The following is a 12,106-nucleotide window of genomic DNA, read 5'->3' as shown; positions in this document are numbered from 1 at the left end:
ATTCTAGACAGTAATTCTGCTATGTTCACAATGTTAATAGGAAGCAAGCAGGTTTTTCATATCTAAGCAGCTAATCTTTCTGTGCTTTGTGCAAAATTAACTGTGTATGTTGATAATTTAAAAAAGAGAGAATTAGTTACTTATGTCCATTTGTTGCTGAGAACTTCCTTTCAATAATTTTGAAAAAAAAAGACAAGCAAAGTTTACTCTCCAGGGGGCAGGAAATCCTACAACTTGCATCAACCACAGCAAGCTATAAAATTTGAAGCAAGCTTTCAGAGCCATTGTTCTTTGGAGAAGCCACATGATGGAACATGTATAGATTAGAAACCCTGAATCTGGTGTTATAAAGTCAACAAACTTTAAAATGATTTGGATCTTGAGGCTAACACTGACGGAATTCTCCTTACTTGCTGGACAAGTGAAAAGCAAACCAGCTTCTTAAGTTTTTTCTGCAACCATCACATGAGTAAAATGCTAGATAATTGGGGAGGGGAGAGATGAATTTGCAAGCGAGGCATTCTTAACATAAGACTGTCCATTTCTGAATGTTGTTAATGGAAGGGGAGAAAGTGGAAGGGAATGTTTTTCCTATCACATGTGCATCCAGCTACCTGAAAGTAATAACAATAAATAACAGGCATGTCCTTTGGTACAGGGACATGCCTCTTTTGCTTATGGAGTGCTGTAAAACACCTATGTGCATTGATGGTAAAAACACAGGGAGCAGCTCTAGGTGTTCTGAGAGGTGGCACAGAAAAATAAAATTCAATTACAAATGGAAGAAACACAAAACCAAAGAAGGGTTGAGTTTTAAGTATCACCTGTGAAAATGGCCTTAGCTGTGTATCAGGTTTTTATACATTTAACAAGGACAGAGGTAAAAGCAATTTGACCTTAAGCAAACTAGTAACAGCAGCTCTATAATTACCTTTACACTAGTGCAGGGCAGAGATACTCTAGGGGTAGGGAAAGTATTAGCCATGTCAGGTTCTCTGATACCAGATCCTTTGGAAATGAAGTCCTAAACAAACTCACAAGAAAGAACAATTTTGCACCAACTTGGTAGAAGTTAACATGTGTAAATCCACAAAATGAATGTCAGAATCCTGACCTGTAGTAGTAGTTTGATCTCCTGCCGGCAGTCGGCCTACAGTCTCTGCAACAGTTCCACTACTATTTTACTTCTATGTAGTGGCAATGTGCTCCATGTCATACATAATGTGCTTATACTATGGGGCTCACGTAACTGGTCCTTTCTACTCAAAGGAATGGTTTTATAGTGTGTATGTGTGTGTGTGCGTGTGTGCGTGTCTAGGGATCAATTTTTAGCCTTGCCTAGCGTGTACCAGGAGCATACAACAACCTTCTTCACGTGTTTTTTACATATAGATGGAACTTACCCCTCCTGCTTTCAGCAGCTTCCTTCTGAACTCTTCCGTTGGGTTGTTGAAAGTAAGCTTTTCACAGCGAAGATGGTTTACAGGTGGGTGGCCTTCCAGATGCAGGAATAGATCATAGTCAAAGCGGACTTTCTTCGGTTCTTCCTACAGGTTAGAACACAATTAAGAAACAGGAAAGCATTTAAACTACATGACACAGTGGCTTTTATTCCAGGGTTACAGATTAATTTCTTCACCTGTAGGCTAAACAGGACATTAAAATCATTAAGATTTAAGATAACCTTAATTAAGATCTTTAAGAGTGAGCAGTGAGTTTAGTCATTTTGGTATGGAGTTTCCAAGTTTGAGTCAAAGCCTGAGGCTGGCTTTCCATAACTGAAGTTATCTTTGATCAATTCTCTGTAAGGTACTGGAGTGCATATTCTTCCTCTCTGTCCTGAACTAAACTTAAGCCTTCTCTGGCAAGGAAAACATATGTTTATTGCATCAAATAACTATGTCAGTAGCATTCTTCTAGAAATCAGTAATTGTTTTTCAAATCGTCGAGAGGTAGAACCAAAACTATTTTGAGCCCAATCCACAAATCTATCTTCCAAAATTAGTGCAAGTAAATTGATTTTATGTTATAATCAGTCATCCATACAGCATCTTCACAAGCACTTCTTTTTTATAATTCTAGGGCTCAAATAGAATTACCCACGGCAAATGTTCAGAGGCCATGGATTGTTCAGAATATCACCAGCCCTGTGTTGCCATGTTGGTACTGATTATCTCTAGTGCCAAAGAACATTTTAAGCTGCTAGTTATGATGCATAAAACCCAAAGCTACCTAGCACCCTTTATAACTTAGTTATCATCTCCTTTCCTAAGGCTCCTTGCAACTACTAAAATCAGCTAAGGGTGCCTAAATGACAATTACATCACTGCAACAGTTCTTATAATATCTTTTATTAATTACTGAGCAACACTGATATTTTCTAGCACTATTTAACCGTGTTGTCTGCTCTGAATCTTGTGCTAAAGAAGGAGACGTAATTTTGAATTGAAAAAGAAATGTTTTTACAATCTGTTTATATTCAAAGTAACATATTATAAATGCTGCTGCTTCCATTTTAGAAATAAGGAACCGAGGCTGAAGGAGAGTGACTTGCTCAAGATTACCAAGCAAGTCCATGGCTATAGTAAGTAGAATCTATGTCCTAATTTAACATTACTGACTGGAGCCCAAGGGCTTTAACTTTGGTATAGAGTGCAATCATAAACATGTTTACTTAGAATTAAGTGTGCATAGAAAAGCAGCCTTAATCAAGTTATGTGTAATTCCCTGACATTGAAGAGATTGAGGTAGCAGATGCATGTTCTGAGAGGAGTGAACCTAAAGGACATTCAGATAATGGCCACTGGATTAATAATCTTCCTTTGTCAGTGAAAAGCTCTATCTCATGTATTGGTTTTGTTAGAAATATTGATGATGCGTTATGCATAGTCTGATTCTAGATAGAGCAACATTCTACCAGTATAAAGTGGGAGGGGGGATTTCTGCTCTATTCCATTGCTGTTGTAAAAAGGCAGTTAACTGCTCTTCTCTCTGGTCATCTGTATTAATAAAAGGACAGACTGTTTTTTGTAGTCTCTCTCATTATTTGATGATGTATTCTTTACTACTTTCTTCAAGGTCATCATAAAGAAACAGTTTAATATACAACATCTGGTCAAGTATTCTGTTGCTGCTATCTTTATCTCTACTAAATAAAAGCGATAAATCTCCCACAAAATGTGAAGAGATATGTCACATATAACACCTAACAGAGTTATATATATAGTTTCTAATAGGTTTTAGCTAGTTAAACTTATAAAATCCAATCAACTGAGAATATTGTTTTTTAAAAGTTAATTAAGCTCTCAGTGATTTGATAAGGAAAATAAATGCAAAACAAGATACACTGTTATTGCTCATGGCACCAGAGCTTAAGTGAAGATGGATAAAGCATTTCATAGAAATACAGTTATTTAAGTAGCTCTTCTAACATAAAAACAGACAACCACCATCACACATTAGGCAATCATGACACATTTTGGAGTATCAGGAAAAGGAATCAAATTGCTGTCCTATTGTAAACATAGTAAAAATGTCTTAGAAGGCCTGAGGCAATATAGCCCTGGACAACATTTTTCTTATTTATACCCTAGATTTGTGCAATTCAGGCTGCCAAGAAATGAAAAGTCTAAAAGGGAAAGGCATACAAAAATTCTCACTTTGCAAATGAAATTTGAGTATGCGTACAGCATATAAGTTACAGAACATACAATTAAGTTCAGGTTCACTATTGCAATCAAACTGACACTTGGGTCCTCTTTCCACCTGCCCACTCTCAAAATGTGTTATCAGCAGGAAACACACACACACACACACCAAGATTCAAAACAGTCCTGTAAACTCCACAAAACTGAATTCTGTCTCTCTTTCTGTGAGTCTGAAGTCAGCTCTAATGAAAGACAACTAATCCAAGTAGTGTTCTGTAGCTTTTAGAAAGGACAGGAATAGGGTAGCTCAGTTGAAAGCTTAGGGAGGAACAAGATTTAATGTGTCTATAGATGTAGTGAGAATTTGCCTGTCTTTTGTAGAAAGTAATTCTTCCCACTCTTATTAACAAAAAGCCAAAACAGCTTCCAGACTCTGGAACAAAACACTATATGCCATATTACATGAGCTCAGTAGCTAACAAACTGTGTGCATTGCATTTGTATGCTTTTTATTTTTACTAGATCCAATTATTTTTTAGATTGCATGACAGGGACTTGTTTTTTATTTGTCCTGCACCTTTTATGCATTATGCATAACAACAATAACGTATTGAAAAAAATAATGTTCAAAATCAGTAGAACTGAATGGAGAAGGAATATAGAGTAGCCACATTGTTGATTCACAAATAACATTTATTATTTTCTAGAGGTTGTAAGTACCTAGGCTAAAACATACTCTCTCAGCAACTATAACAGAATATGGTGCAACGTGTCTTCATGGGCTCCAGTAGTACGAGGGAGGGAAATGCCTGAAATTGAGCAAAGGGTTCTTGCACTACTCACACAAGGTTGCAGATTTGAAGCAATTTCCCCACTTTTCAGGGGGCACAGGAGAGGGGTGAGACTGTCTTCCGCTTGCACGATGTGGGATTTTATCCAATATAAAACACAACTATTCTAATACATTGCTGCAAAGAACGAATGTTGGATTTCACCATTCTCCTTCAATTTTTTTCCCCACACAAAGAAAATGTAAAGCAAGATGAACAAATTTAGAGATGTCCAGCATAGTAAAGTACAGGTACAATAGGAATCAAATGGCTATATGTCTTCTGTAGATATAGGTACTGAATAAGTAGGTTTGGTCATTTTGTCTTGTCAAATAACAGTCAAATAAAAACAATAATTTATTGCAACTACATCAAAGATAGAATTGTACTAATTACAAAGAAAGAATTAGTGATGTTAAATTTTAAAACCAGTGATGTTAAATTTTAAAACCAATACATTATAATTACATTATACAGCTGCAGAAAAATATGAGAATATTCAAGGAACTTACTTTCTCCCTCATTTGATTAAGAAGTACTTTAAAATCTGCCTTAAACACTAACTATCTTGCTGGTATGTGTAGAGTCCAAGACATTCTCTGTAATTACATCCAATTTCTTTATATACCCATTAGGCAACATCCAACATTGTGCAAGTGAAATCTGTTCATGCAACAGAACTTTCCTGTCATCTCCATCCATCTGTACACCCCCAAAATTTGCTCCGGAGGGTCCCCCAAACCTCAAGAGCAGAATTGGCAGGGGTGAGGACTGTAGGGTGGAGGAGGTAAATCCACTTCACTGACAGATGCTGTTCCATTAGCAGATGGAGATAATTAGAATTACCTATCATATTTCCAGAGCAAGCTTCATGGCTTATAAAACTATGAGAACATCCGAAACTTTATTGCAAACCATATTATATGCATGGTTATTTATTGACCTTGCTTAAAACACCAACTAAGAACTGGATACGTGTGTGTTGAGAAATTGAAAGAACAGAATTACACACCTTGTTCTTGAAGTAAACCTCTATTGGCAAAATGAAACCAGCATACCCAGATTCCTCAACTTTGTACGGTGGATCTTTGCACACTGAGGGGGAAGAAAGAAAAAGGTTTTGAGTTTTTACATTTTGTGCAATAATTCTAAGCTATTCAATTGCCTGAGTAAAATGCCACTTAATTTTTAAGAATTTGGGGAAATGTTACCAGTTCACAATACCATTCCAATCCCTTCCCTCCGCCCCCTGATTCAAGAAAGGGGAAAGACCAGAAGGGTGATTTGTTGGAGGATGATAAGAAATATGGAGTGCTCTATTTTTCCTCAGAAATCTTGCAGTTTTATTATTAGTAAAATGAAAACCATGCAATTAAAATTGGGCAATTGGAATGGATACAACCTGAAAACCTGAAAAGAACATTGCAATTAACTTTTTCAGGTGACACTTCCTATGAAGGGGATATATTTATGCGAACAGCTCTTTCAGCATGCTAAAATTAGAATGTTAACAATTTGCCATCGATTTTCCCTTATGTTATAATCTAATAGTAAGGGAAGTATATACTATTAAAATGTATACTACCTCTTAACATGTTTCCAAATATTCAAATAAAAATTCCCAAGTAAAATTCCCATTGTGTATATGTGCAGAGTCTGTGCAAATTGGTCAGATAAGTCTGCTTGAACTATGTTAACACACAATGTGGCCAATATTTGCAGTATTTGGGACTAGCAAGTTGACATCACACAAACTGATTTCTATTCTTTACCAATATTTGTTTAGGTATTATTTTTGACACACATGTACACGCCACCCCTAAAGCAATGGAAACAACTAACTAATGGTAAGCAATGAAAATCGCCAACTAAACCAGTGGAAACAACCAAAGAAATTAAATATCTTCCATGTAGTATATTGAATATTGCAAGTGGTCTCACACTAGGGACGCTTGAGGAATTTTTGATCTTTATATCAACAGACCTGAGTCAGTCCCCACCCCAAAAAATAATAATGTGCAAATTATAGTTTAGTTATCTGCTGGATTTTGCACTTCTTGAATGTTCTTACAGTTTTCAGCTCAAAAAAAATATCAAAATGCATTTAAAATTTATTTATTTTATTTACAATATTTGTATACTGCTCCCCATTCAGAATTCAGGAGCAGTAGGCAAAATAGAATAAAAACAGAATAAAACACATTAAAAGTACATTTTAAAAAGAAACAAAGTGCAAAATAAACCATGGCATGTCATTAAGGGAAGGCTTTTCAGGAGGTGCCAGAAAGAACACAATGTTGGCACCTGCCTGACCTCCAGAGGCAGGGAATTCCATAGGAGGGGGGGTCACCACACTGAAGGCTCTTCCCCTGGTGGACTCCAATCAGATAAGAAAATAAGCTTCTAAACAAGTGTTTAAATATGATTTTTGTGCTTTTTCAAAAAGTAGATTAACAAGAAAATGGAATAGAATGGATTTATGAGTAAATACATATGAAAATGATCCAGAGCAGGAATAGAGCAATTTATCTATCCCTAACACCTACATTTTACCATCAAAACATAGCTAAGCCTTCATCAATAAGGCAGTTTGTACATAGGGGCATAAGAGGCAGTCTATTTAGCCCTGCATTTGCTTTCTACAGTGGCCAACCAAATGTCTTTGGGAAGCTCATAAGCAGGGTGGTTGGCCAAGAGTCCTCTCCTGCTGCTACGTCAGCAACTGCCTATGAATTTGGAGATTTCCTATAACCACGATGACTACTAGCCATTGGATAGTCTTATCTTTCATCCATTTGTCCTAAGCCCATTTTAAAGGCAGCTAAAGTAGTGGCCACTCCTTGTGGTGCAGTGAATTGTTAGGTTAATTATGTGCTACATGAAGCAGCACACATGAAGTAGTATGTGCTACATGAAGTAGCATTATGTGCTACATGAAGTAGCATTCAGTAGCGTTCTTCAGAATGCTACTGAAAAACATTCAGTAGCATTCTGAATGTTTTTGCCAATTGGCTTCATTGAATGGTCTAGTATGGGAGAGAGAAATCAGCAACAGAAGTGATTTTGTAAGAGTAAAAAATTTCAGCATTAACCATTCATACAACAGTATAGGAGTTTACTTCATGAGCTCCACATGTCCACAAGGGAAGATTTTCATATGAACTTGAGGTAACAAGGCAGACTAGGCTAGAACATTTGCATTCTGCTGTAAAGTATTACGATTCCACAACAGAGCCCTTTGAATACATAATATAGAATACAGGTGGGAACTGCAACAAAATGCTGCACTGCAAAGTAAGTGGTCTTGTTCAGGATACTCCATTTCATTCCCTATCCCTCCTGGTTTTCTTCATTCCTCTCCTTTTTAAGCCCTGTTAATAGCACAATATAATGTAGATCAGGAATGACAAATTGAAAGTCTTATGGAGCGAGATCCAGCCCCCAAGCCAATTTTATTTAGTCCATGGCAGTCCAGATCAAACGATGGCAAAGGTTTACTGATAGCTTGAAGAAGGAAAACAAAATACTTTCAAGTTGCAAGAAATAGACACAAACCACATTTTAATATTATATTATTCTTTTTCCCTTTTATATAAAACGTAAGTAATACAAGTGGGACCTGCAACAAAATGTCACAGTATGAAGTGCTCCTGCTCAGGATTTCAGTCAGCCAACCATGCCCTCTTCCAGGATACACCATTCCATTCCCCTCTCACCCTTTCCATTCTACTCCTGCCCCCCCAAAACAGTCAGCATTCCATAGTCCTGAGCATGCTTAGTCTTCACTGTGTATTTTTGTTGGGAGGGGGGTTCCTCTCCCTTAGCTTCCCGCCACCTAAATATTTTGTGTACTTTTGCAATCCTTAGGGGTTCCCAGAACCTGATGATACCTCCTCCTTGTTGTAGGTGGTTGGCTCCAGTTTGGCTACATATGACCAATGGGACTCACCCCTGAACATCACAAACAGAGGAAGTGATTTACAGGAGCAATCAGCCACCAGTGCTGGCATTTGTGTGAACTATCTAATTTGATAACATCAAAGGGAGAAAGTGAAAGAGGGAGACTGAACTGTTTGTTCCTTTTCTTTATTGTCTTTTTATTGATTTTTGTAAGAGTAACAATAACAAGAGGGAACGAACAAATAACCATCCGTAAACATACAAGGGGAATAATAATAAAATGAAGGACAGAAGTATAGCAATAAAAATAATAAAGTTCCAGGTGGTATAAACAACAGAAAGGATTTATAACAGAGAAGCTGGGAAAGAGTGGACAGTTTCAACAATTTTTTATTTTCTTATTTGAAACATTCCTATACCGCCCTTCATCGCATGAGACTCCAGGGTGGTATACAATATACATTATTTAAAAACCTGGTTCAATACAACAAAATTAACATCCTAAAGCCATAATAAAAGACAATAGACTATTTAAATTGCAAAGGCAGACTGAGAATTTATACAAAGTAAAATATCTGGGTGAATAGATTTTTGCTAAGTGTAAGCCGCTCCGAGAGCCTTTTTTGGCTGAGGAGCGGGGTATAAATATGATAAATAAATAAATAAATAGATACACCTCGCCCTGGTGCCACAGGCGAAGACCTTAATAATCAAACAGGCTGATATAGAAAGAGGTGCTATTTTGTGTCCTAAATCATTTAGAGTTTTAAAGGTAAGTACCAGCATCTTGAATTGGCTCTGGCAGTAAATAGGCAGCCAGTACAGTACTTTCAGGATTGGAGTAATGAGAATGAATCTGGCAGTATCAGTTAAAATTCTGGAAGACAAATTCTGCACTAATTGGAGCTATAATAATAATTCTAAATAGTCTTCAGTGGCAGTCCCACAAATAACACATTTCAGTAATCCAACTGAGGTTACTACAACATGGTTCACCATGGCCAGACTATTCCTGTTCAGAAATGTCTGCAACTGGCAAGCCAGCTGATGCTGATAAAAGGTACTCTGAGAGACTGAGGCTACCTGGGCCTCTGCTAACAAAGCTGAGTTTTATAGAACTTCCGCTGTAATCTATTCTTTCTAACCAAGTTGAGTACTATTTCCCAGAACCACGTACTCTCAAGTGCCTCCATCTTTCCAGGATTCAACCTCAGTTTACTGGTCCTCATCCATCTCTTCCCTATTTTCTTGCTTATTTTCAGTGATACCTGTAATCATCAACTGAGACTCCAGTTTCTTAGGATCTCCATTTACAAGTCATTCACACCCCTCATGATAGTTCCTTAATCAAGAAATAAGGTACTTCGAGACATTAAGGGTGCAATCCTACTAGATTCCAATCCCTTATGGGAGAATCCTATGCCATGCCGGGCTGCTGCTAATAGGATGAGAGGAGCGACTTTCTCAGGATGGGATGAGTGATTTTTGCCTCTCCATCCTCCTTTAGAGTTTTCCTACAAGGGCCTCTGAGCCCATCTAATGGAGTTATGCTGCCGGGGGTGGGGACCAGACTTGAGAAGCTTTAGTATCCTCCAGATCTTCTCTTCTCCTCCTCCCTGCCCACTGGCACGCTCCCTTTTTCCTCTCCCCATCCTCTTCTGAGGTCATGACACTAACCTCTGAAGAGGAGCCGCTGTGGAGTTTTCCATGGCACCTTGGAAGGGGAGGCGGGGCAAGTTCCGAGGAGGAAGTACAGATGAAAATCCCCAGTATCCTATGCCCCTTTGAACAATGTCTAGGGGCCATAGGGTTGCTCCGGAAAGCATACAAAGCAGGTATAAGCTAAATATAACTAACCCTTTATTTCGCACGATTTTATCATATACTTTTCTAGCGCATGAAAGATCATTCGTGAAACTGCTGTGCAATGCTGTCAGCTCTAGATTACAGCAACTGCCAGGAAAATGTTTAAAACCGTCTCTTAAAAAGAGAACTTGTGAATAACTGAAGAGTAAAACAAAGTCAGAAAACTGAAAAGGTGACCAAAACAAAGTGGTGCTGGTGTGTGGGGGAGAATTGTCAAGGGCTAAGCCATGAGCATAATAAGCGTATTGCAAAAGGTGCTTAACATCTTTGTGCAATGCTGTTGAATTAGAGAGGAAACTCCACCATCAATATTTCTTGAAAAAAGCTACAAGTATGTCACGTGGGATACTTAACTGTGAAAAATGTGGTTTTAAACCAAGCAAATCTTAAAGATAAAAAGACCAGAAGGGGGAAAGGGTGTCCATCTTTTGAAGGGAATGTGAAGACCTGAGGGGGGAAATTCTTTTTTCCAGGGATTAAAAATAAAAAGGCTCCCCACCACCACCACCACCACCACCAAATTTTTCCAATTTTTCCACAGGCCTTCATATCTCCAGGTTTGAATAACGATAAAAAGAGATATTGCATCCATAGGAGTTGCTTGCTAGCCAATGGTTATAAAATTAATCCTTTTAGGGGAAGTTGTTGCCAAAAACATTTTATTTAGTTTTTAATGAAAATTTTCCCCTTTAATGTCTGTTTTATTTCTGTAATGTGTAAGTAAATTACTTTTACTTACCCCTACTTCTCTCTCTTGTTCTGTTGTACTTGGCATCATATTTTTTATGACAAACCAAACAAGAGACAATGAGTGAAATCCATGGGTACATACAGAACATTGTAAACTTTGTCATACCAGGTTGGTAAAAATTGCCCAAAATTGGGCAGAGAGATCTGCCCAAAACTGCAACAAGGCTCTGATTTCAGGTGATTTCCTCCCTCCCAATGCATCCTGGTAAGACACATTTCACCGTATTCAGTAGACCCACCCTCAGACCTTCTGGAGAGGCTTTTCAGAAAGAGGAGGAACAGAAGGGAATAATGGGTGCACTTTTCTTCTGCTTGCACAACACTTAATCACCTTGCGTACGTAAAGAGCTTAGGCTATTGGGCGGTATAAAAATGCAATAAATAAATAAATAAATAAATACTCCTACAAAAGTGGGAAAGGATTTCACACTACCGTATTCTGTCTTGCATTCCAAGAACATTTTCATTTGTTATCAAAACAATTAGTGCTACACATCCTCTGTTCCACACATGTTCTCACATTAACTTACTTAGTGGTACTATACCCCATAGTTCAGTATACTATTCTTCAATATACTATGGATACTTCAATATTTAGCATATATTCGCTTGCTGTCACAATAATATAAAACCACATGCCTTCTTTTCTCTTACTTTCCGTGTTAACATGAGGCTGGATCCAGCAGAGGTGAGTGGCAGAAGCAGATTTTCTCATCACCAACTCTCCTTGCCATCTCCCAGAAATAAAGACAGGTTGCTTACCTGTAACTGCAGTTCTTCGAGTGGTCATCTGTGCAGTCACACATATGGGCTCTGTGCCTGCGCAGGGCCAGGTTCGGAAACTTCTCTAGCTGAAAGTCTTTTAGGTGGGAACCCCTCCCCCACCGTCCACTGAGCATGCTCAGGGGTTCCCGCCTAATCCCCTCAGTTCCTGAAACCGCCTAGACAGTCTCACTGAGGAGAACCACCAGGTGATCAAAATTTTAATGACACCATAGTGGGGACGGTGGGAGGGTTGTGTGACTGCACAGATGACCACTCGAAGAACTACAGTTACAGGTAAGCAACCTGTCTTTCTTCTTCGTGGTCTCTGTGCATCACACATATGGGCGA

The 12,106-nt window shown here is 38.2% G+C and overlaps 1 protein-coding gene across 2 annotated transcripts in view; it reads right to left on the bottom strand.

The window, feature by feature from the left end:
* Window positions 1-12,106, bottom strand: part of MLLT3 (MLLT3 super elongation complex subunit) — a 142,556-nt gene that overhangs the window by 56,595 nt on the left and 73,855 nt on the right. The window contains exons 3-5 of one of the 2 annotated variants that reach the window (XM_063129217.1): window positions 5,490-5,572; window positions 1,404-1,547; window positions 932-1,024 (exon numbers count right to left, since the gene is read on the bottom strand). In XM_063129217.1, the coding sequence (XP_062985287.1) occupies window positions 932-1,024; window positions 1,404-1,547; window positions 5,490-5,572 (320 nt within the window). The remainder of the gene's footprint in view (window positions 1-931; window positions 1,025-1,403; window positions 1,548-5,489; window positions 5,573-12,106) is intronic. The other variant, XM_063129218.1, reaches the window with a different exon arrangement.

This window comes from Elgaria multicarinata, chromosome 6, assembly GCF_023053635.1.
Source record: "Elgaria multicarinata webbii isolate HBS135686 ecotype San Diego chromosome 6, rElgMul1.1.pri, whole genome shotgun sequence".
Taxonomy (NCBI): domain Eukaryota; kingdom Metazoa; phylum Chordata; class Lepidosauria; order Squamata; family Anguidae; genus Elgaria; species Elgaria multicarinata.
Note: the sequence above shows the minus strand (reverse complement) of the source record. Positions and strands in the feature narration are given on the sequence as shown.